The following is a 21299-nucleotide window of genomic DNA, read 5'->3' as shown; positions in this document are numbered from 1 at the left end:
TCAGATGAGTCACCAGCTGTAGTCAGTCATAATGAATCATGGGAAGTTCAGAGGCCATGACACTAACAAAATTTAAATAACACAACTTTCTACATCACCAAAACTTATAGTGTAACTTGCTGTGTGTTTATTTTGCATCTAGCAGATTTTTCCATATTTCCAGAAGACCTGTAATAAATCTATGAAAGAGCTAAAATGCATGATTTTTTTGTGACAAAGACTCATGTGTTTTCCATTATTGGAAATTCAGAGTTATAGTAATCACTGGAAGCTCAAGACAGCTATGATATATACTGTATATATACTTTATTTTACAAGTGTATGGAAACTTTTGTTCACGAATATAGTCATATATTAGACCCACTATTACCACATTTTTCCAGTCGTCCTCCAGTCATTTGATTCCTTCCAGTGCATTAGTTAAAATGGCAGATTTACTTTCTCCACGGCCGGCCATTAACCCGTTCACCCAGCATTGTCTCGCCTCCTCTTGTTTGCATGTGCGAGACGATCGGCGAAATGGATTTCTAGGATTACGCCAAATGGCTGCTAATACAATCAGGCCGCAGAACTAGTTACAGAAATGCGATTGAATCCAATTGGAGCGACAACAAAATCTCATCAGCGGCTCCTGAATCGGTTGCTATGCTTGGGGAACCACCAGAGATGTGACTTGCAATTTCATTTTGTTGAAAAATCGAACATATGTGCCACTCCCCCTAAACAAAAAAAAATCTCAGACTGCAGCCTCTGCCTGTTAATCAGCATTATTCTCTCACTGCTTCATCCTTGACAGCCTCAGTGCAGCAGGGTCTAAATGATTATGTATTTGACTGAGGGAGGGACTTGGTGATGCTTAATTAATCGGCCGTCCTAAATTTTTAAAAGTTGAGCCGACTGTACCGCCAGCTTCTCTCGCAGGAGCCGAACAAAGGCTTGCGGTGGCCTTGTAGTATCCAGAGATAGAGAAAGTGAGAGGGCACGCACACATACAGAAGGGACCTATTACTTCTGTTTCCATGGTAACAGCTGCTTGGTTGCCTTGTCGCCATAGGAGCCAGGTTTCCCTAGGAGATGGAACTGGTGTGTGTGTGTGTGTGTGTGTGTGTGTGTGTAAGTAGCATCTTGCCAAGGCCATCCCACAGAGGCCTGGATTTCAGCCCTCAAGGGTTGGATAGAAAATAGGTGTGGTCTGCTGAAACGCCACTGATGCGAAAAGCTATTCCTCCCCTTATGCAGGCATAAAGAAGCAGAACTCCTCCTACTCAGCGGGGAGGACGACAGACCGGGAGCATCTCTCGGAGCTCAGTTGTTGTGGATTTATATGCGGCTGGCATATCTGTGACTCCTGTGTGTTATGAAACAAGAATGCATTAGTATCTGTTATCATTACATTTGCCAATAAATGCCTTACATCTTTAGAATCACTGACATTCCATTACTATTTAACAAATCGAGTTCATGCTTTGTGCATTTATGCCACCTCATACTGTATGATGGTGTTGATACTGACAAGAAATAGAAGGAGGAGAAAGTAGGGTAAGACATGCAACAAAGGCTATCTGCAGGAATCAAATGTAGAATTGGGATGTGATGTTAATACGAGCCTGCAAATTCCCACAAAAGTCTACATCTTTATTAAACTGCATTGTTGCAATCAATCCTTTCAATTGCAGCATTTGAATTACATACAAACTGAACCTACACCTTTTTGTCTCCCCACTTGCTGAGTGTTCTATATGGTTTTTTTTTTGTTTTTTTCCTCTATGCATGTGTGTATGGCAGAAATTTGCCAAGGGCCAGACCCTGCTGGACATGGTGTGTGGCCATCTGAACCTGCTGGAGAGGGACTACTTTGGCCTGACTTTCCAGGACACGGATACCGCCAAGGTCAGACACACAAAAACGCACACATGCACCCACATTAGGCTAGCTTACTTGGGGACATTTATTTATGCACTTTTATTTATTCTAAGGTCTGCAACTGAAGCTGTAGCTGTTGCCAAGTGTAGCTGAAATTAAACCAAACATAGGACACCAATATGGTGCAGAAATAGAAGTCAGCTGGTATGACTTATCTCCAAATGTGGCCTGTGAGAGACTTTACACATAATATCTACAACACACATATGTTTATTACACTGAGTGGAAGTATCATTAGGTTTTAACTACATTCCTCTTCAGTCTATTATCTTCCCAAGCTGACATATAGAGCTTTAAACAAAATGTCAGGAGCATTTCATTTCATTTTTATTACCACAGTGACTATTATTACTATGTAGGAGTACTTTAGTTTATTTTTGTGAATAGCTGTGCAGCATTCAAGGCCAAATTTGTGTTGACAAGGATTTTTCTGGCTGCTTTCATCAGATTTTGGTCGGATTTTGTCACAGTTTTCAGAGCAGCTCTCAAGCAGCCCATTTAACCGGATTGTTTCCTCAGGTGTTATAAAACAGCGAGACCCTGTTTGCCCTTTTAACTTCCCTTAACCACTTATTCTCTGAGAGTGGCATACATGGCCTTTAACATTTTAAAATGTGACCAGACGGTATGGCCTTTTAAAAACGGGTGCATGGGGTCTACGGTGCACCATCATCGCTCTAGTGACATTAAGCAGACAGAGCTCTATTCAGCTGGCATTTATACCCCCAATATTGATGCTTTCAGTGTTTATAGAAGACCTCATCAAGTTCCTGGTAGTATGAATATATTAGGCTCAACTAGGGAGTAGATTTAAAAAGGGAAGAGCAGCCGAGAGGTACAGTAGGCTACTTAAAAGGGCTCTTAAAAATGTGAATATGGATGATTTTGCTGAGGTTGAATTTCTCAAAGGGGATTGTCTCTTTCTTTTCTTATCAGAACTGGTTGGATCCCTCCAAAGAGATTAAGAAGCAAATTCGTGGTAAGTGCAGTACACACAGAGAGAGATACTGCACGCATATGCACACACACAGTCTGGCAAATCCATGCACATGCGGTATTTTAGTGAACTGACATCCTTCAAAAACAACCTTGCCGGTGCTTTGTCCACAGTTGGCTCCTGGATATTGGGTTTTTCTGTCAAGTTCTACCCTCCAGATCCGTCTGTGCTCATTGAAGACATCACCAGGTAGGTCTGAACAGTTTCTTAACTCAGTGTTTGACATAAAAGATGTGTGGTTTTGGTTGTCTGGTTGGATTTTAGGTCAACTTGTCCTAAGAATAAAGAGTTTTAGGAAGGACATAGCAGCTTAGAGAGAATATCCTAATGAGCAAATTAGACACTCCTTCAATAATGGCAATGAATGGCTTTAGAAATCTTTGGAACTGTCATAACAGAAAAGCTTCATCTATATTAAATGACAGTCTGTTATGATACAATCTCTAGGGTCAGCTGGATGCAACAAAAATCACCAGATGTTATTGGTTTGGTAGAGAAATTTATTGCTCAACCAAACTCAAAAGAACAGTGATAATGCAAAGAAAAGAGGGCTGCTGGATGCTGCTAAATCAAAGAACCAAACAAAACCAATCGAGGGCTAGCAGAGTATCTAACCTAGCTGAACACAAACAAAACAACTATACTCCCTAGCAACTTCAACACGGTAGCAACACCCACCACAAACAACAGAAACTAATAAATGAGTGAATAGTGCACAGAACTAACTAAACAAAGCTGGTGCCTCTAAACACACACATTTAACACACAATACACGGAGACTCAAGTCACAAAATAGCTTCTCACTGAAGTTGACAGATGGCTAACAGGAGCCACAATCTCCACTAAGACTGAAGGGTCCACACCAAATTAACAGCCGCCAACAGAAGCTCTAAGTGTCCGTAGTCACTGGATGGTGACTACGGACAGACCATACCAGAATACTAACAGATCAAAGAGGTACCAGGGCGAACTGGTTATATCAAACCAGTCGCCAAGACTGAGAGTTTTGGTTGTACATGTATTCATGTGTGGTGATTGGTGGGGTCTTATGGAAGGAGGAGTTGTGGTGGCGGACCAATCTGGTGGGTCGGGAGGTCTGGAGCTCCAGGCTAATCACTCCTCATGAGTGCCAGGTGTAATCTGGAGCTCAGTCTTCGGCCAGGTACACACGTGGACAAAATTGTTGGTACCCCTCAGTTAAAGAAGGAAAAACCCACAATTCTCACTGAAATCACTTGAAACTCACAAAAGTAACAATAAATAAAAATGTATTGAAAATTAAATAATCAAAATCAGCCATCACTTTTGAATTGTTGATTAACATAATTATTTAAAAAAACAAACTAATGAAATAGGGCTGGACAAAAATGATGGTACCCATAACTTAATATTTTGTTGCACAACCTTTTGAGGCAATCACTGCAATTAAATGATTTCTGTATTTGTCAACGAGCGTTCTGCAGCTGTCAACAGGTATTTTGGCCCACTCCTCATGAGCAAACAGCTCCAGTTGTCTCAGGTTTGATGGGTGTCTTCTCCAAATGGCATGTTTCAGCTCTTTCCACATATGTTCAATGGGATTCAGATCTGGGCTCATAGAAGGCCACTTTAGAATAGTCCAACGCTTTTCTCTCAGCCATTCTTGGGTGTTTTTGGCTGTGTGTTTTGGATCGTTGTCCTGTTGGAAGACCCATGACCTGCGACTGAGACCAAGCTTTCTGACACTAGGCAGCACATTTCTCTCCAGAATGCCTTGATAGTCTTCAGATTTCATCGTACCTTGCACACTTTCAAGACACCCTGTGCCAGATGCAGCAAAGCAGCCCCAAAACATTACTGAGCCTCCTCCATGTTTCACCGTAGGGACAGTGTTCTTTTCTTCGTATGCTTGGTTTTTGAGTCTATGAACATAGAGTTGATGTGCCTTACCAAAAAGCTCCAGTTTGGTCTCATCTGTCCAAAGGACATTCTCCCAGAAGCTTTGTGGCTTGTCAACATGCATTTTTGCAAATTCCAGTCTCACTTTTTTATGAGTTTTTTTCAGCAGTGGTGTCCTCCTTGGTCGTCTCCCATGAAGTCCATTTTGGCTCTAACAACGACGAATGGTGCGATCTGACACTGATGTACCTTGGCCTTGGAGTTCACCTTTAATTTCTTTGGAGGTTGCTCTGGGCTCTTTGGATACAATTCCAACGATCCGTCTCTTCAATTTGTCATCAATTTTCCTCTTGCGGCCACGTCCAGGGAGGTTGGCTACTGTCCCGTGGGTCTTGAACTTCTGAATAATATGAGCCACTGTTGTCACAGGAACTTCAAGCTGATTAGAGATGGTCTTATAGCCTTTACCTTTAAGATGTTTGTCTATAATTTTTTTTCGGATGTCCTGGGACAATTCTCTCCTTCGCTTTCTGTTGTCCACGTTCAGTGTGGTACACACCTTTTCACCAAACAGCAGGGTGACTACTTGTCTCCCTTTAAATAGGCAGACTGACTGATTATGAGTTTGGAAACACCTGTGATGTCAATTAAATGACACACCTGAGTTAATCATGTCACTCTGGTCAAATAGTTTTCAATCTTTTATAGAGGTACCATCATTTTTGTCCAGGCCTGTTTCATTAGTTTGTTTTTTTAAATAATTATGTTAATCAACAATTCAAAAGTAATGGCTGTTTTTGATTATTTAATTTTCAATAAATTTTTATTTATTGTTACTTTTGTGAGTTTCAAGTGATTTCAGTGAGAATTGTGGGTTTTTCCTTCTTTAACTGAGGGGTACCAACAATTTTGTCCACGTGTGTATAATCGATCCCCTCTCCACAAGCCGTCTATACACAAAGGCTGTACAAAGTCCCAGCACACGGACACCATAGGCCGTAACACAGTCATATGAGTAGATGCATCTACTAACTTGAACTTGAAATCTCTGGGACAAAGTTTAGCTTGCTCTGAGGTGTGCAGGTTCTTGTCAGGTTTGTTGGGGTGCATCCATTGGGTGTTCCAGCAGATTTGGATTTGATGAATTTGGAGGCCAGGCCAATACCCTGTGCTCTTTGTCGTGTTCCTCGAGCCGTTTCTGTGCAGTTTCTGCAGTGTGAAGGTGCTGGTATAAGCCACCAGTCATTTATGACACCATTCACCCCCTTCTGCAACCTGAATATTATCATTACCACCTCAATCGTAGGAGCTTAAGTGGAAATCAACTGGACTTCTCTGGTAGCTAGAAGTCAGTTGATTTCTACTGAAGCTCCTAGGATTACCATTACCTGTATGGCAGAGAATCTACACAGATACATTACCGCCATATTACAACAACCTCAAAGCAGCAACCTACCAATCAAAAAATGTCAATTTTTGCTGAAGATTTGGATCATGGAGTAAAAGAGCCCCTCTATTTTTTTCCAGCGGAATATCAGTGATAATGACAGGGCTCTTCTTTCTGCATGCAAATTTTTTTACAAAAGCCATTCCACTTGTTAATATTTTGAGGGAACCACTCAGCTTAATGCCACCCATGGTGAGTTGAGATTGGTCTAATGAAATACAAAAAAGAGTGTTTTGTTCTCCTATAGCCCGGTGATCATTCTGCACTACAGAATGGGATAGAAAAGTAAGACTGCATGCACATGAACAAGATCCAAGGTTTCCTAGCAGGACATTGCAGTGGAACAGCATAATCAATATCGTACACTTCACCAGTCAGGTTTTTTAAAGTTGTGGCTGATCGGCGTGTACTTGACTTGACTAGGCTGCTGCTGATTGCAGATAAGATAAATTACTGCAACAAACTGGAAATCAGCAATCACAAAACAGGCATAGTAAGAACAGCACTTCAAAAAATGAATTCTAGGAGTACGTAAAATGTGGAAAATTGCTCGGTCACATCTCTTCCTCTGTTTCTTGAAAATTGTCAGCACTTAGGAAATCAGCCACTAGAATATTTAACCAAAACAGAGCAAGACTTAATTATATTTCTGTTGTGTAACTTCGTCGTTGTGCACCAGTGCATTATGAACTGTCATGTTGTTGTTTAGTATCTTTTAGTTAATCTATCAACAGAATTTCCTTTTGAAACAATGCAAACAATTTGTGTGCTATGATTGTGGCACAGGGATAAGTGCTATGTAAAATGCTTGTTAGGCGTGCTTGACTGTCAATCATACATGGAGAATTTAAAACCATTTTTGAATCTGCTCTTGTTTGTTATGGCAGCGAGTGCAAATACATCAAGGGAGGACCAAACATACATGATCTTATGAGGACTCTAGCTGCTCTGGTTTGTTCCAAATGAGTGTTGTTTTGTTTCTGTCAACTCAACTGTAGAAGTGAAACGATGAAAGTCACACAAAAACGTCCCTCTCCCCCCAGTAAAGTATTTTTGTCATTACTTGTCCTGGATGTTTGACCTTCGTTGTGTAGCATGTTGTATGTTCAGAGTTAGACTCCAAAAGTCTGTATTTTTTAATTCTGCTGATGGTGAGGTTTGTGGATTATTTTAAATAAATGTGACATATTTTTTAGGTCCCAAAACAAAAATGACACCACAGCTTTGCTGGACTGACAGTGGGATTCTCAGAGACTAATACCTGAAATCATCCATAAATAGCATTTGTAATATGAATCAATATGAGTCAACTGCCTTTTTGATGCACACTATTTGATACAAAAGGACAAGCAAGGGTGTACTTTATATAGGTGAGCTCATAGCTTTTTGAGGCTGTACTTTCACTGCAGTGCTTTAAGGTCTATGCTATCACCAGTGGGTTAACATGGTAATTCTAACATGCTGATGCTTTGCAGGTTCTGTATTTACAATGTTTGCCATCTTAGCTGAACCTTTTAACATGCCGGTAATAGCTAATTAACACTGTCATCCTTAGAGTAACTAGACACTAGCATGGTTTTAATCTTGAGTGAGAGTTCAATTCCAACAATTGCTTCGACCAGATGTTTTCTGCAACTTGAAGGCAGGTGTTAAGAGCATCTGTTTATTTGCCTCCATTGTTTCTTCAGGTACTACTTGTGCCTGCAGCTGAGGGATGACATCCTGTCCGGTCGCCTCCCATGCTCGTTTGTCACCCACGCCCTGCTGGGCTCCTACACCGTCCAGGCCGAACTGGGAGACTATGAGCCCGAAGAACACGGTCCGGACTACGTCAGCGATTTCCACTTTGCCCCAAACCAGACACGTGAGCTGGAGGAGAGAGTGATGGAGCTGCACCGTAATTACAGGTCAGAGAAAATATGACTTCACAATTAATGGGCGGGATGCCGGTGTTTTTGATCTGGGGAATGAAGAAATCATAGGAAATGAAGAATCTGTTGTGGCATTTGCACTGCAGAGGGATGACTCCAGCAGAAGCAGAGGTGAACTTTCTAGAAAATGCCAAGAAGCTTTCGATGTACGGAGTGGACCTGCATCACGCTAAGGTACACAGAAAATGCTCAGATTTTCAGATTTCTTTAAAGATTTATAAGTCTGCAAATGTATTTTTTGAGGGTCTTTGATAATCTGTGCTTGTTTTCACCAGGATTCAGAAGGAATCGACATAATGCTTGGTGTAAGTGCCAACGGTCTGCTCATCTACCGAGACCGGCTCAGGATCAATCGGTTCGCCTGGCCAAAAATCCTCAAGATCTCCTATAAAAGAAGCAACTTCTACATCAAGATCCGCCCCGGAGAGGTAAATTAAAGCTCTCATTATTTTCCCTTAAGCATTTTAGCGGGGCTCAGTAGGAGTTCACTCCGCAATTACTGCATGCACAGCCTCACCGGAGCAGCACATAGTCACTCTGGCAAAGCTGAGTCAAGTGGAATAAAGGATCATTTGGTAAAGAGCCAACTTTACATTTCTATTTCATGGTTTCACAGTTGTTAAAATTACATCATCGCCTCTCTTGACTCGTCCCAAGCAGCATAAATAGTCATTTCATGGTTTGATAAAAGTGTTACTTCTGAGATTTATCTGCTGCAAACCATGTGACAAGTGCCGAGAGTATTTTTCAGACATTATTTATAGCCCTCAGAGATACCGTTCTCAAAGATTAGGCTGATAGGTCATGTCTTTTATTCTTGTTCTCCTCCTCTGTTCCTCTATGGTGTCTTTAAAGTCTGATTAGCCAGTCGTGAGGATTTGCATTTTTATCAAGGACTTTACTTGCAAGTGTGAGAGCCACATTGTGCTCACGCTGGTTTTCAACTCGCTGAAATTATTATGATTTTGCTTCACTCTTTGGCCTTTAGGGCATCTGCAGTGTGTTTTATATCCACTGTTAAACTGACACTGACGTCTTCATAGTGAATACCAAGGCCTTTCTACGCGCATACTTTGTTCTGCACATCTATCCTCTTAAGTCAGCTGTCACTTCAAATTTGCCTGGAGGGTCATCATTGTGCTTTAAAGCCGTTTTATTCTAAACTGTCCCCAAATAATTTTTGTGTGGAACAGAAGTTTGCTTCCTCTTGCGAATGGATGACTCCTAATGTTTAAAGACCTGTTATATTGCTAATAACCTATTGATTTGAAAGCATTTTCTTTTGCTCACTCTGCTGAACATCTGATGGAGTGAGCGCACGAACAACTAATTTATAGGTCGGTTAGAGATGGAAAATCCACCTGACATGGCAACGGGAGACGCGAGAATATATTTCTGCGAGTAAACAGAAAAACATTGATTTTTCCATTGCCGCGGAGTAAACACAATTTACCCTGCCACCGTCCCTCCATCTTCCTCCGCACTTGCTTCCTTCACTCTCTTTTTCTTCTTCACCCCCTCCAACTCCTCGTCCTCCACCACCTCCACTCCCTTTTCCCCACCGCTCAGTATGAACAGTTTGAGAGCACCATAGGCTTCAAGCTGCCCAACCACAGGGCCTCGAAGCGATTGTGGAAGGTCTGCATTGAGCACCACACCTTCTTCAGGTAGGACTTGGCACTCACACGTGCACAAACTGACCCATTTTCTGTGCACTGTAGTCATTATACCCTGCATGAACGGTTACCACTTTTACTTGGACGTGTAGTGTGTTGCTCCCTTAACTTTTCAGAGTCACACTTCTGTTAAAAATTCCATAGTTCTGTATCATTTATTTGAAGACAATGATCATGAGTATAGTGATAGGTTTAAATGGACTTGTGTCAGTTTCTTCTCAGTTAGCTGCTATTAAATGACGATTCCACATATATGAAGCTACAGACAGAGAGTGGTTTGCTTAGCTTATGAGGAAAATGTGGAAAAAACAAAAATGGCTAAAAGCCAAACTGTAAAAATGACGTGCTCAATTTATTAAAATCTGATTTATTCAGCACTGATGAGCAATATTTTTCCCCTGATACCCAACAACACCAACACTGGAGGTCATCCAGGCTTTTATGTCCTTAAGACATGGTTGGAGTTTGACTAACTGAATAATTTCATCTGGCCTGATGCATGAATATAGCTGGATGTCATCTGCATAACACTGAACATTTATTCAATGCGTCGAGGTGAATAGTATCAGTTCGATCACAGAACAATGTGGAACCTGCTGAAATCCAGCAGGACCGGTTTAAAGATGAGTCCACTGTCTAAGGCTATGACAAAATCAACTGCAACTTTTACCAGTGCTGCTTCTCTAATATAACGCATTCTAAATCCTCACGGTTCAGCGTGTTGTGGTCTTGCAGGCCAGACAGCTTATTGGTTAGGAATAGAAAACTTCCTGGAGTCTCTGCTGGCTGCCAGGGAACCTCACAGTGAAGATAAAACTCAAGGAATCTTTGGAGCTACTGTTTGAGAGATGTTATTAGATTTGAACAGAACCAGGTATTTGCAGTCTTTGTATGACTGGCAGCTTGTGGTAGCTTCATATTTACTGTACAGTAAAGAAAATCATATCTATCTCGTCTAGAAAGAAAATAAGAGAATTTTCTGCAATACTGAGCTGCTCCTTTATGTCTGGAAATCAACACATGCTTATAAACTCAGCACGACTGGCCTTGTTTTCAATAGAACTGGGACCAAAGAACACAGTTCTTTCTAGTAAGGATCCTGGGAGAATATAAAGAGATGAGTGATCTTGAAAGTAAAGCCATTTGAAACACCAATGGTAGATTTACTTGCATTACCGTTTAAAAGTTACCCAGGCAATTTCATGTTTTCCATGAAAACTCTCGCTTTTATCCATGTGCTAACATAACTGCACAAGGGTTTTCTAATCATCAGTGAGCCTTTCAGCACCATTAGCTAACACAATGTAGCATTAGAACACAGGAGTGATGGTTGCTGGAAATGTTCCTCTGTACCCCTACGGAGATATTCCATTAAAAATCAGCTGTTTCCAGCTAGAATAGTCATTTACCACATTAGCAATGTCAAGACTGTATCTCTGATTAATTTAATGTTATCTTCATTGAAAAAGAAACTGCTTTTCTTTCAAAAATAAGGACATTTCTTAGTGACCCCAGCCTTTGAACAGTAGTGTAAACAGACCATTTCTACAGGTTGGTTTCTCCAGAGCCACCTCCAAAGGGCTTCCTGGTGATCGGCTCCAAGTTCAGATACAGCGGTCGGACCCAAGCCCAGACCAGGCAGGCCAGTGCTCTGATTGACAGGCCTGCCCCACAGTTTGATCGGTCCGTTAGCAAGCGGTACTTGCTACCCCGAAGCATTGATGGAGGTAAGAACCCAGACTGTATTCCACCGTCTACATGGACACCCATGTTTACTGATGTATGTTGTGTGACAATAATTCGGTAGAACATGGACTGGACAATGGATAGCAATGTGTAAATGAAAACTTATTAATGAAAGGTTAAGATTATAAATTAAGTCATGTGGCCTGACAGACACTGTACAGTAGATTATGGCATTTAAAAGCTTTTAAACTTGCATTTTACCAGCCTCAGCTCTCGGTGACAGTATGGACCAGCTGTCCCAGCGAAGCTCCAGCGAACGCACACAGTTCATGTCCAGAGAAGACCTGGACCAAGAGGGCAGCCTGGACCTGGACCACGACCACTATCACTACCAGGACCAAGACCAGGACCAGTACACAGATCAGGAGCTAGACAACGAAGATCAAAAGCAAATAATGGGAGCCAACGTCTCAACGCCTTCCAAGACTTTGGAGCTCAAGGTACAAAATGAGACACTTCAAAAGCACACGAATTTGACTCTATTTCGAGGCAGATCAGAGCTGAGCTGAGTCAAACAATCAACAGCATAAATGAAATCAAACTACATCACAGTTTTACGGAGACTGCAGTGAGTAGTTGATTTGAAAAAACACTTTCTGCACCTCAGCTCAGAAAAAATCCGCAACGAACTTACACTCCTCATCTTTCCCTCTCACATTGCTTTTTATTTAAGACTGCAATCTCCGTCTCTATTTTTCTCTCCTTGGTCTAATTTTCCCCCATTTTCTGCACCTCCTCAGACTTTTAAGACTTCTCACTGAGTCCTTTCTACTCACCAGTTTCTAAATAATTTCCCAAAATCTAACTTGACCTCTTTGCCGCAGATATTTTTCTAACCCGGCATCCTGCCTCTAACAGTCTTCTGTTCTTGCTGCTGAAATGTTAACACTCCTTGCTAACCCCTGCTCTCTTTCTCTGACATTTCTATCCTCTACTTTGTCCTCTCCTGCAGGATGAGGAGGCAGGTTCGCCTGCAGACTCAAAGCCAGAGGTATTTTGGCCTTGGACCTTTGTGTCTGTCTGTGTGGTTTGGGTTGCTGTAGGTCTTGCACTCTGTGTTTGTTAAGCACGACCAGTTGTTTCTTTACTGTTTGTCTGTTAAGGAAATTATGTTTCTTTTCATGTCATGATTTCCAGGATTCCACTTAGTATAATCCATGGAAATTGTGTGAACTGATCTTCGGAAGAACAGATTAGAAATTGTTTAATATACATTTATTCAAGCTCCTTTTCCTTTTTATCCGCTGGGAACGAGTTTCAGAGGCATTCGATCGGAATAAACATTTAGATTCTATCCAAAGTGACTTGAAACATTATAACTCTAGTGGAAAAAGCTTCTTCTTCTTCTCAAGTGACAATGCTTGTTCAACAGCATGCATTTTTAACAGTGTCCCTGTGTGATATTAGAGGGATTGATTGTTGTTAGCAGAAGAAGCAGATGGCTCTTAAGCACTGCTGATGACTCAGTGAGTCAGTGGATCCCCAGCTAATGAATCTCTGGCTCGTTCAGCTAAAATCCTCAAATATTGATTTATTTTTTCAAATTTGAAATAATTTTCAATGCAAACCGGCATTCTAGATACACAGTCTGATTTGATTTGTTCCCTGTGCAGGTCCGTGTGGTCTTGTTTTTGAGTACCGCAGGAAACATTGGCATAGCGCTAGCCACTTAATGGACTCTTCATTTGTGGTTTTGTAATGCGTTCTCATCAAACCTTTGGATGAAGAAGTATGGGAATAATCCCCCTCCAAACACTTAGGTTCAGTCAATAAATGACTGCTTTAATTATCAGTTGGCTGACACTGGAATGGATTGTCCCTGGCTTCTTGGCAGAACATTAAAAGGCTTAAACAGTCTCTGTCCAAAGCCCCTGATGATGTCGGTTGTTTCTGTTTGTCTGTCTGGCCGCCTGCCTTTTTGACTCACCTGCAGCATTTTACCTCTTTGTCTCTGCACGCATCTGTTCTCCTTCCCCCTCAAAATCCTGAACTTCCTGCTTTGCTCAAAACCCCCCAATCACTTCATCTCACTTTGCCCCACATCATCTGTTGGACAAGGATCTGGTCACCCTTCGGCCCAAACAGGAGGTACTGCTTGTCCTCTCTTTTTGGCATGTTGCTGTGTGTGACCCTCACCAGGTGTTCTGTGTTTTGTTGTTTGTAATAACTGTGCCTGACACTTAATGCTAGAACACAGTAAAGAGCTATGGAGCTTTATGTTTTTATTTTTTTGCAGTGCATGTCATCATTTAGTGAATCACTTAAATTTAGAACCGTCTAAAGACAAACATCTGCCACTTAAAGGGCTTTTTGATGTCTAGACATTCATCAGTTAATAATTACAGGCTTTAATAAATTTTTGGTTTTGTGCTCCATCTTCTAGAAGCTGCTGGATGCAAATGTTTAATTATGTACAAATACAAAGTGTTTTTGTAACGGTTTTTAAGCTTTAACTCTTCGTCTACAATACTGCAAGGTAAAATTGGACTGAATAGACTATAATGAGGTTTATATCTGTTTCTGTTCATGGTAAAGACCTCTATCATCCATCCATGTGGTGTTGCATTTAATTATAAAGGAAAGAGACAATCGTGCAGGCACATGTTCAGCCTAGTTCAGTTGTGGAAATGTCTATAACCAGGAAGTGATTTAGAAGAAGGACTTTGCCTCGTGTTAATTTGTGTTCCTGATGTTTCCTCCTTCGCTGTATGAGCAGCAGTTCTTGGATAAGCCAGAAGATGTTCTCCAGAAGCACCAGGCCAGCATCAATGAGCTGAAGAGGGCTCTGAGGCAGCCAAACAGCAAGATGGCGCAGAGAGAGAAACGCCTCTCCTCGGCTACTCCTCCTGAAAGAACTCCTGAACGGAAATCAGTAAGAATGAGATCGTATTTCCAAGTTCTAATACTTACTATGTTGCATTATTTACCTTTTATATTGCAGTTTTCTAAACATGACCTATAGATTCTAGCCCATTCTATCTATTCTTCCCCTTCACCGTCAAAATTGAAAGAAAGAACATTTCCAGCTTTACTCAGTCATAGGTCTCGCAGTTAGTCACTGTTTTCTCTACTAGTCATTTTACAGTTTTTATGTGGGTGAACCCTGATATCATAAATAGAGGAGCAGATTATCTAGTTAGGCTAATGCAACTGTCTACTCTATGTTAACTTAGGCAACCAGTGATGCCAAATTGATTGACAAGCAGGATGCTTATGAAGGAACACTGGATACTTACCCTAAAGCGGAAAAGAGTAGAGACATATTTGCAGTGGCAACTTGGACTGAAGCGAATATGAACAATTGCCAAACACCTTGGGACACCTCGAGAACTAGAACTGGAACGTCTCCAAAACAGGAAACAGACTTTGTATCAGCGGGACTGAGGGATATGAACTCTGTGGATGATACAGTAGCAACTAATAGGCAACACGATTCCGTATTAGTGAGGAATGCCATTCAAGAAAACGGATATGGCTCCCCACCCGACAAGGAGACGAGTGATGTGAACAAAAATGTGAAGCACTGTCAGTATGAGCATCGAGAGAGGCCCAAGAACTTTGAAACTCCAGTGGATTCTTTCCCAAAGGGCAACAGGGCGGCATTCGAGAGTGGCATGGGACATTGCGAGGCTCGGAAAATGAAAGACCCGAGTCCCGTGGGAGAGAAAGATAGCAACAAAACTGGGAACTCGCACTCAGAAGTCACCAAAATAGTTCCTCTCAAGCCACAGAGATCAAAGAAGTCTTTGAATAAGGAGAACAAAGATGCTGTAAACCCTCAAACTCAAAGCCGGTCTGACAGAGGCGTCTTTGGTGCGGCTGGGGATGTACAGCCGACAAAATCAAAAGACAGATCCTGCGAGTTAGGAAGGAGACTGGATGATAATACTGTACAGCAATCCGCCACAGATACTGTCAAGGAAAGTACAGCAGCCACCAGACACCACAGCGATTGTGCAGTGTTGTATCAGCAGCAACTCCAGCAACAGATTAGGAATGACTCGTTTGGACAACACGAGCTCAGAGACTGCAGAGACGCAGCAGGACAAGGCCCGGGGATTAGAGGAGGCGTTCTACACGAAGATCATTTTCAAAACATCTCAGAGTTTAACTCCAGATTTCCGACAGCTCCCCCTCGCACCCTCCCTCTGAAAACACAATGGTCGCGAGACAGACAGAGCAACATGGACAACAGTCACATCCACTACAGGACGCCCAGCCAAGAAACAGCCAAGAGGAAGCAAGCGGTAAACCACCTGCCCCTCCACCTAACCTGTTTGTCCATCATCGGAAAGTAAAGCATTGCATGAGCTTCAGGCGGTGTCGTGCAAAATCTTGTTTTTACCATCTAAAAACAAAACCAAAAATATCACGCACACATATTCTTCAGAACTCATGTGGCTGTTTATGAGAAAGCAAAAGTTCACGTTTCCTCCGCATCGCATCATTGACCGACTCAATTCACGTCCATGGCCTCGGGGAGCCTTTTGCTTTCCCCTTGTTCCCCCTTCAGCAAAAGCTTGACATCTGCTTGGCCATTTTCAGAACGCTGCGGGCCTTTAAGCAAAGTTGCCATTGCTTAAGCTTCAGGCGTCTCTTTTATCCCACCTTAACTTGTCACGTTAACACCTGGCCTCCTCCTTCCAACATCCTCACAGAGTAAAAGGTGGCTGCTGTTGCAAGGAGTGCCAGACCTTTCCACCATTTTTCTTTGAAACCTCCTTTTTCACATATTTTGAATCCTTTTCGTGAATGGCTGAGAAGGGCATTTGTACCAAATGTTCTGCCTTGGCACCTCTGTAGCAATAGCAGCAAATGAAAAAAAACAGACGATCAGATGTAATCACAGGCTGCAGAGCTGCCAAACCTCTTCAGGGCTTAGGCATTCATTCGCTGCATTTACAAATATGAATACCTCTTCCCTGAAAAGGAGTCTTGAAAAATCAAACCTTTTCAGTGCATGGCATTCCCATTGCACTTGCAGTCATTTTTGATGATGTCAACCTGTGAAATACTCCCTATGTGCATGCTTCAGACATTAGCCTTTAGCTTTGGAGTCTCACGTGTGTGGCTACGCAGGTTTAGCATGAAGTTTATGAGTGAATTAGGGGCTCTTATTTTGAAAAATCAAAACTCAGCAGTGAGCGTCACCCGCTGCCAAAGCAATTAGCTTAAAAGCACTGAGAGTAAAGAACATTGCAAACCTGGTCACTCCAAATGACTGTTAATTCTTTCATCGGCCATGTTGGGCTGCAAACAGAAATTCACACCAAAGCAGTGACAAAGAAAACCTCTTAACTTCCTGCTCTCTCCTTTTCTGATGCACATTAGCGACAGAGAGGATTTTGGATTTCTGGCTGCATTTCTATGGACTGACATGAGCTTTATTAGCTTTTCTATCAACACTTGCTTGTTGTTTGTTCTTTCTTTTCTGTAGGAGACACCTCCCACACCTGCTATTCACGAGGAGCCTCTCAACGAAGCCTCAGTGAGTCATTCCTCAGCGTTACACTTGTTTGTTATGCAGCCATACCTTTGGAAATGAGTAAACAAACTGCAATTAACTATTTAGCACATTTTCTCCAAGAGGCTCTCATTGGTATGTTTATTTGTGCAAAATGTGGCGAGAATCTTATTATATTTGCATCGTAAAAAATAGAATCTGTAAAAATCTGATCGAATCAAATAGAAGCGAAATCCAAAACAGGATACTTTAAACTGAGGAGATCTAATTTGTCTTGAGATGCTGTTAGGTTCAGTAATTATCATTAAGTGGGCTTAATTTTAAATTCTGCTCAACAAAAAGACACCTTTAAACATTTTTTGCCGATACTATACCCAAGTATATGTTTCTAATTTACACACATTGTCCTAATTTTGGATTGTGAGATCAGTCACAGTGTTTGAGTGCATATCAATCTGTCTCTCCATAGAGGGAACCATGGGAGAGACGTCTGGGCTCCGTGTCAGAGGACGACCAGGACCATGAGATCCTGTACCTGAAGGAAACCCACCTGGGCATCGAACGCAAATGTTCCAGCATCACTGTCAGCTCCACATCCAGCCTGGAGGCCGAAGTAGATTTCACCGTCCTCACCGACCTGCACACGGGGATGGAGGAGTTCTCCAGGGGAATGTCCGAGCTGGGAGAGAGGGATCTGTCACCCGATGGGGGTCTCTGCTTCGGCATCGACTTGCTCCAGCAGCAGGGTCCCTCTGAACCGCCTCCTCCCCTGGTGTCGGTCCCTCTGTCCAGAGGAGCCAGCAGCAGCCCTCCAGCCAAACACATGCAGGCTGAAGAGGTCCGACCAGAAGTCAAACGGCCAGATTCTCAGGTAGAGCAAAGTTTAAATATCAGCTCTGTTTGAATCACGTTGAGGCAGATGAGAAAAGCTGCTATTTTTGCACTGTTTTCTATTCAAACTGATCATTATGGCTGTGAATGGCATCTGATTGGACCACAAAATAGTGAGAAACTATTGATGAGGTGTTTTATTTCAATCCCTGCATGCTTTTAACGAGAAACACATGTTTCTTAAGACAGAGAAAGTGTTCTGACAAGTGTCTTGCCAAAACAACAATGAGCAGGACTGGATTTGGATCCTGTCTGCCATAATATCACCAATACCACCCTCTTTGTGCTGCCCAAGTTTCCCCCAGAGTGTGACAAAGACCACCAAAGAGGGCAGCTGATGAGTTCGCGGAAGTTAAAGTTTATAAGTTTGTGTTTTCCTGTGCAGTTGTTGGTCAGCGTCGATGTGAATGAAATGTAGAAAACTAGAGTCATGAGAACTTTTCCGCTTTGGTTCACGTGAAAAAAAACAAATCGTGATGTGATCCCACAAGAGTTAGTCACAGATTGCAATGATTGCAGCGTGTGTTTTTTTAGGAGTTTTTTTTGTGGTGGACGTTGTTAAACTGGGGTTACAGTTTATGATGTGAACTGTCAACAAGCTTTGCATTGGGTATCAGTGAAACGAGACACTCTCTGACAGTTTGTGCTCTGGAACAATTTAAGCAATCAGTGTAAATCCTCAGATCACAACCTGATATTTTTCTATAAACATTTACTACGGTATCCAGAAGACAAAATGAGGCACCATCAAATACAAAACTGTAGACTCCATCTCTGTCTCAATAATGTCTGACACTACTGGCAAAATAGGACACCTTCACATATATTTTACTTTAAAAACAGAGAAATTAAAGAACATGTCAACATTTTGATGTCTCAAGACTCATATAATGAAAATACAACAACACAATAAAAAGTGTTGAGCAGATTTGTGTTTTTAAAAGAATGGCTTCCAAAACTATTTGGGCCCTCACCATGCTCAACTTCTTCTTTCACTTATAAATATTCTAATATTTTATATTTATTTAAATTATAAATTATACATGTTAGCAGAAGAAGTAAAAATGCCTACAAATAGTGATGTGGAGCTTTAATAGGTGTGGTAAAACTGTCTAAGTAGGAGAGTTAAAACACAACTATTGTAGCTTGTCTGGATTTATTTCCAACAAGCAATCTGATGACATATGGAGGAGAAATCATATTATTTAAATTAGATACATTTAGAGTTTAGTTTTCTGTTAACAAAGCATGCACTTTGTGATCCCAGGAAACCTTCTTTTTTTCTTCTTTGCGAACAAAATGACTGGGAGCAGCGTCCCTTTCTAACAAAATGCAGTTGGCAAAATGGAATCTAATAATTTTTGCATTTGCCGAAAGGGAAAAATGAGTATAGAATTAATTCATGGTAATGTGATACATAATCACATCCTATTAGAGAGTAAAGTGGATTCAAGTGGTGATAATTTGTTTCTATATTATGGATTAAAAGCGTTCTAATGTTAAACTCAGACTGCTGGATCTGTAAATGTAGCATCAAGTCTCACTGTATGTGATGCCACTTTTATGACATTATACCATGTGAGCTTTTTTCTGCATCAGACAACTTTTCAGCAATGCATACATGTAGGTTTTGGGTTATTGTATGCATGCCTTGAAAAATAGTCACTGCAGAGCTCGTCTGAATTAAACGATAACGACCGTACAGCTAAAAAACACGAGTAGTCAAGTGATGCAGGCAGGTGAAATGTTTGAGTTTAAACTTGTTTTGAAGCCGCAAAGAAGGACTCTGATTTCTCCTTCCTGTTTTTATGTATTTCTTTAAATCTCATGCCAATGCCCATCTCCATCTTGTATCATATTCACTTCGGTTTTCATTTAATCAATCAGAATATTGATGTTGTTTTTGCAACCACGATCCTTCCGACTTCAGGTCTTTTGAAGCCCAGTGTCTGTCGGCTTGTGCGTCAAACTAAATCTTGTTTTGTTTTCTTCCCTTAAGCCCGTAGTTCCCAAAAACCAAAGAGGTCGGTGCCGGTGTCGTCGTCGGTGGACAGGGATCAGTCACACCGGGAGGCCGGTCGAGTTTCTGCTGTAGCGCCGCTGAGCAGGGAGGCCAGCGACGTCATGCCCACACCGACGGTGAGGAAGACGGACGTCAGGACGGAGACGCAGCCCAACGGCTCAGAGGTCACCACCACCATCGTGGAGTTCACAGATCAGGTTAGTTCTAGATTTTAGCACAGGGGTGTCAAATGCATCTTACTTCAGGTTCCACATTCAGCTCAATCTTATCTCCAGTGGACCGGAGCAGTAAAATCAGAGCACAGTAACCGATAAATAACCACAACTGAAATGTTTCCTTTGTTTTAGTGCAAAAAAGGTTCACATTTAAAAATTGTCTTTCTACACAACATCATGAACAACCTGAAATTATTGAAGAAAAATAAGTACATTTTCAGCAACATTATGCCTCGGTTCATCATTTACACATCACAGCTTCCAGATCACAGAGTGTCTACAAAGGAACACAACATTTAGTCACATCTGTCTGGAACTGAAAGATAGAGTATTTTACTTTATGATTAAAACGACAAAAGTCAGACAAAAAAACTATTGCAAAAATGGGATACAATATGGCAAAAACGAGACACAAAATGACAAGAAATGAGACAAATGACACTAAAGAAAACAATAAAGAGATCAAAAATTTGACAAATGAAAAGAATGAGACAAAAAATGACAAAAGCGAGAAACAAAAGCAAAAAAGTAGACGTCACAAACGATGCACAAAACAACGAATAAAGCACAAAATGACAAAAAAAACGCATGCGAGACAAACAGGAAACACAAAACTGCAAAAAACAGGAAGAAAACAACAAAAATATGAGGCAAACAACAAAAGTCAACAAAAACAACAACAACAAGAGAAAAAAATATTACAAAAATGAGACACAAAATGACAAAAGAGCAATGAGGAATCTAGTACTTTAAGATCAAAACAACTTGTCATGGTCTAGAAATTATTTTAAATTTATAAATTTAAAAAATTTATAATCTGCAGTTACTGTCTTCTCTGTAAATTTTACACTTTGAGGACCGGATTTCACCCTCTGGAGGGCCGGTTTTGGCCCGCGGGCCACATGTTTGACACCCCTGTTTTAGTTGTAAATATTGTAGGTGTATAAACCTGATTTTGATGAAAACTTCTCCAGTTACAGCTGCATGTATCCAACTGTTTTGAATAAAACTAGTGACCCACTGACCCGGTCTGTTTCAGGATCACGGGCTCACTGGCCTGAGTGAAGTTTCCTACACTACGAGACAGAGCGTTTCCCCCGTGAGTACC

The 21299-nt window shown here is 41.5% G+C and overlaps 1 protein-coding gene across 1 annotated transcript in view; it reads left to right on the top strand.

The window, feature by feature from the left end:
- The window catches only part of si:dkey-178k16.1 (band 4.1-like protein 1), a 37177-nt gene that overhangs the window by 10483 nt on the left and 5395 nt on the right, over nucleotides 1-21299 (top strand). The window contains 18 exon segments of the mRNA XM_022206552.2: nucleotides 1786-1890; nucleotides 2860-2902; nucleotides 3034-3109; nucleotides 7934-8152; nucleotides 8263-8350; nucleotides 8452-8604; nucleotides 9746-9843; nucleotides 11404-11579; nucleotides 11803-12038; nucleotides 12551-12589; nucleotides 13657-13686; nucleotides 14315-14470; nucleotides 14772-15845; nucleotides 17036-17086; nucleotides 17532-17933; nucleotides 19953-19962; nucleotides 19965-20173; nucleotides 21231-21290. Coding sequence (XP_022062244.2) covers nucleotides 1786-1890; nucleotides 2860-2902; nucleotides 3034-3109; nucleotides 7934-8152; nucleotides 8263-8350; nucleotides 8452-8604; nucleotides 9746-9843; nucleotides 11404-11579; nucleotides 11803-12038; nucleotides 12551-12589; nucleotides 13657-13686; nucleotides 14315-14470; nucleotides 14772-15845; nucleotides 17036-17086; nucleotides 17532-17933; nucleotides 19953-19962; nucleotides 19965-20173; nucleotides 21231-21290 — 3225 coding nt within the window.

This window comes from Acanthochromis polyacanthus, chromosome 6 (genome assembly GCF_021347895.1).
Source record: "Acanthochromis polyacanthus isolate Apoly-LR-REF ecotype Palm Island chromosome 6, KAUST_Apoly_ChrSc, whole genome shotgun sequence".
In the NCBI taxonomy this organism is placed as follows: domain Eukaryota; kingdom Metazoa; phylum Chordata; class Actinopteri; family Pomacentridae; genus Acanthochromis; species Acanthochromis polyacanthus.
This window is presented reverse-complemented; position numbering and strand designations above follow the sequence as displayed.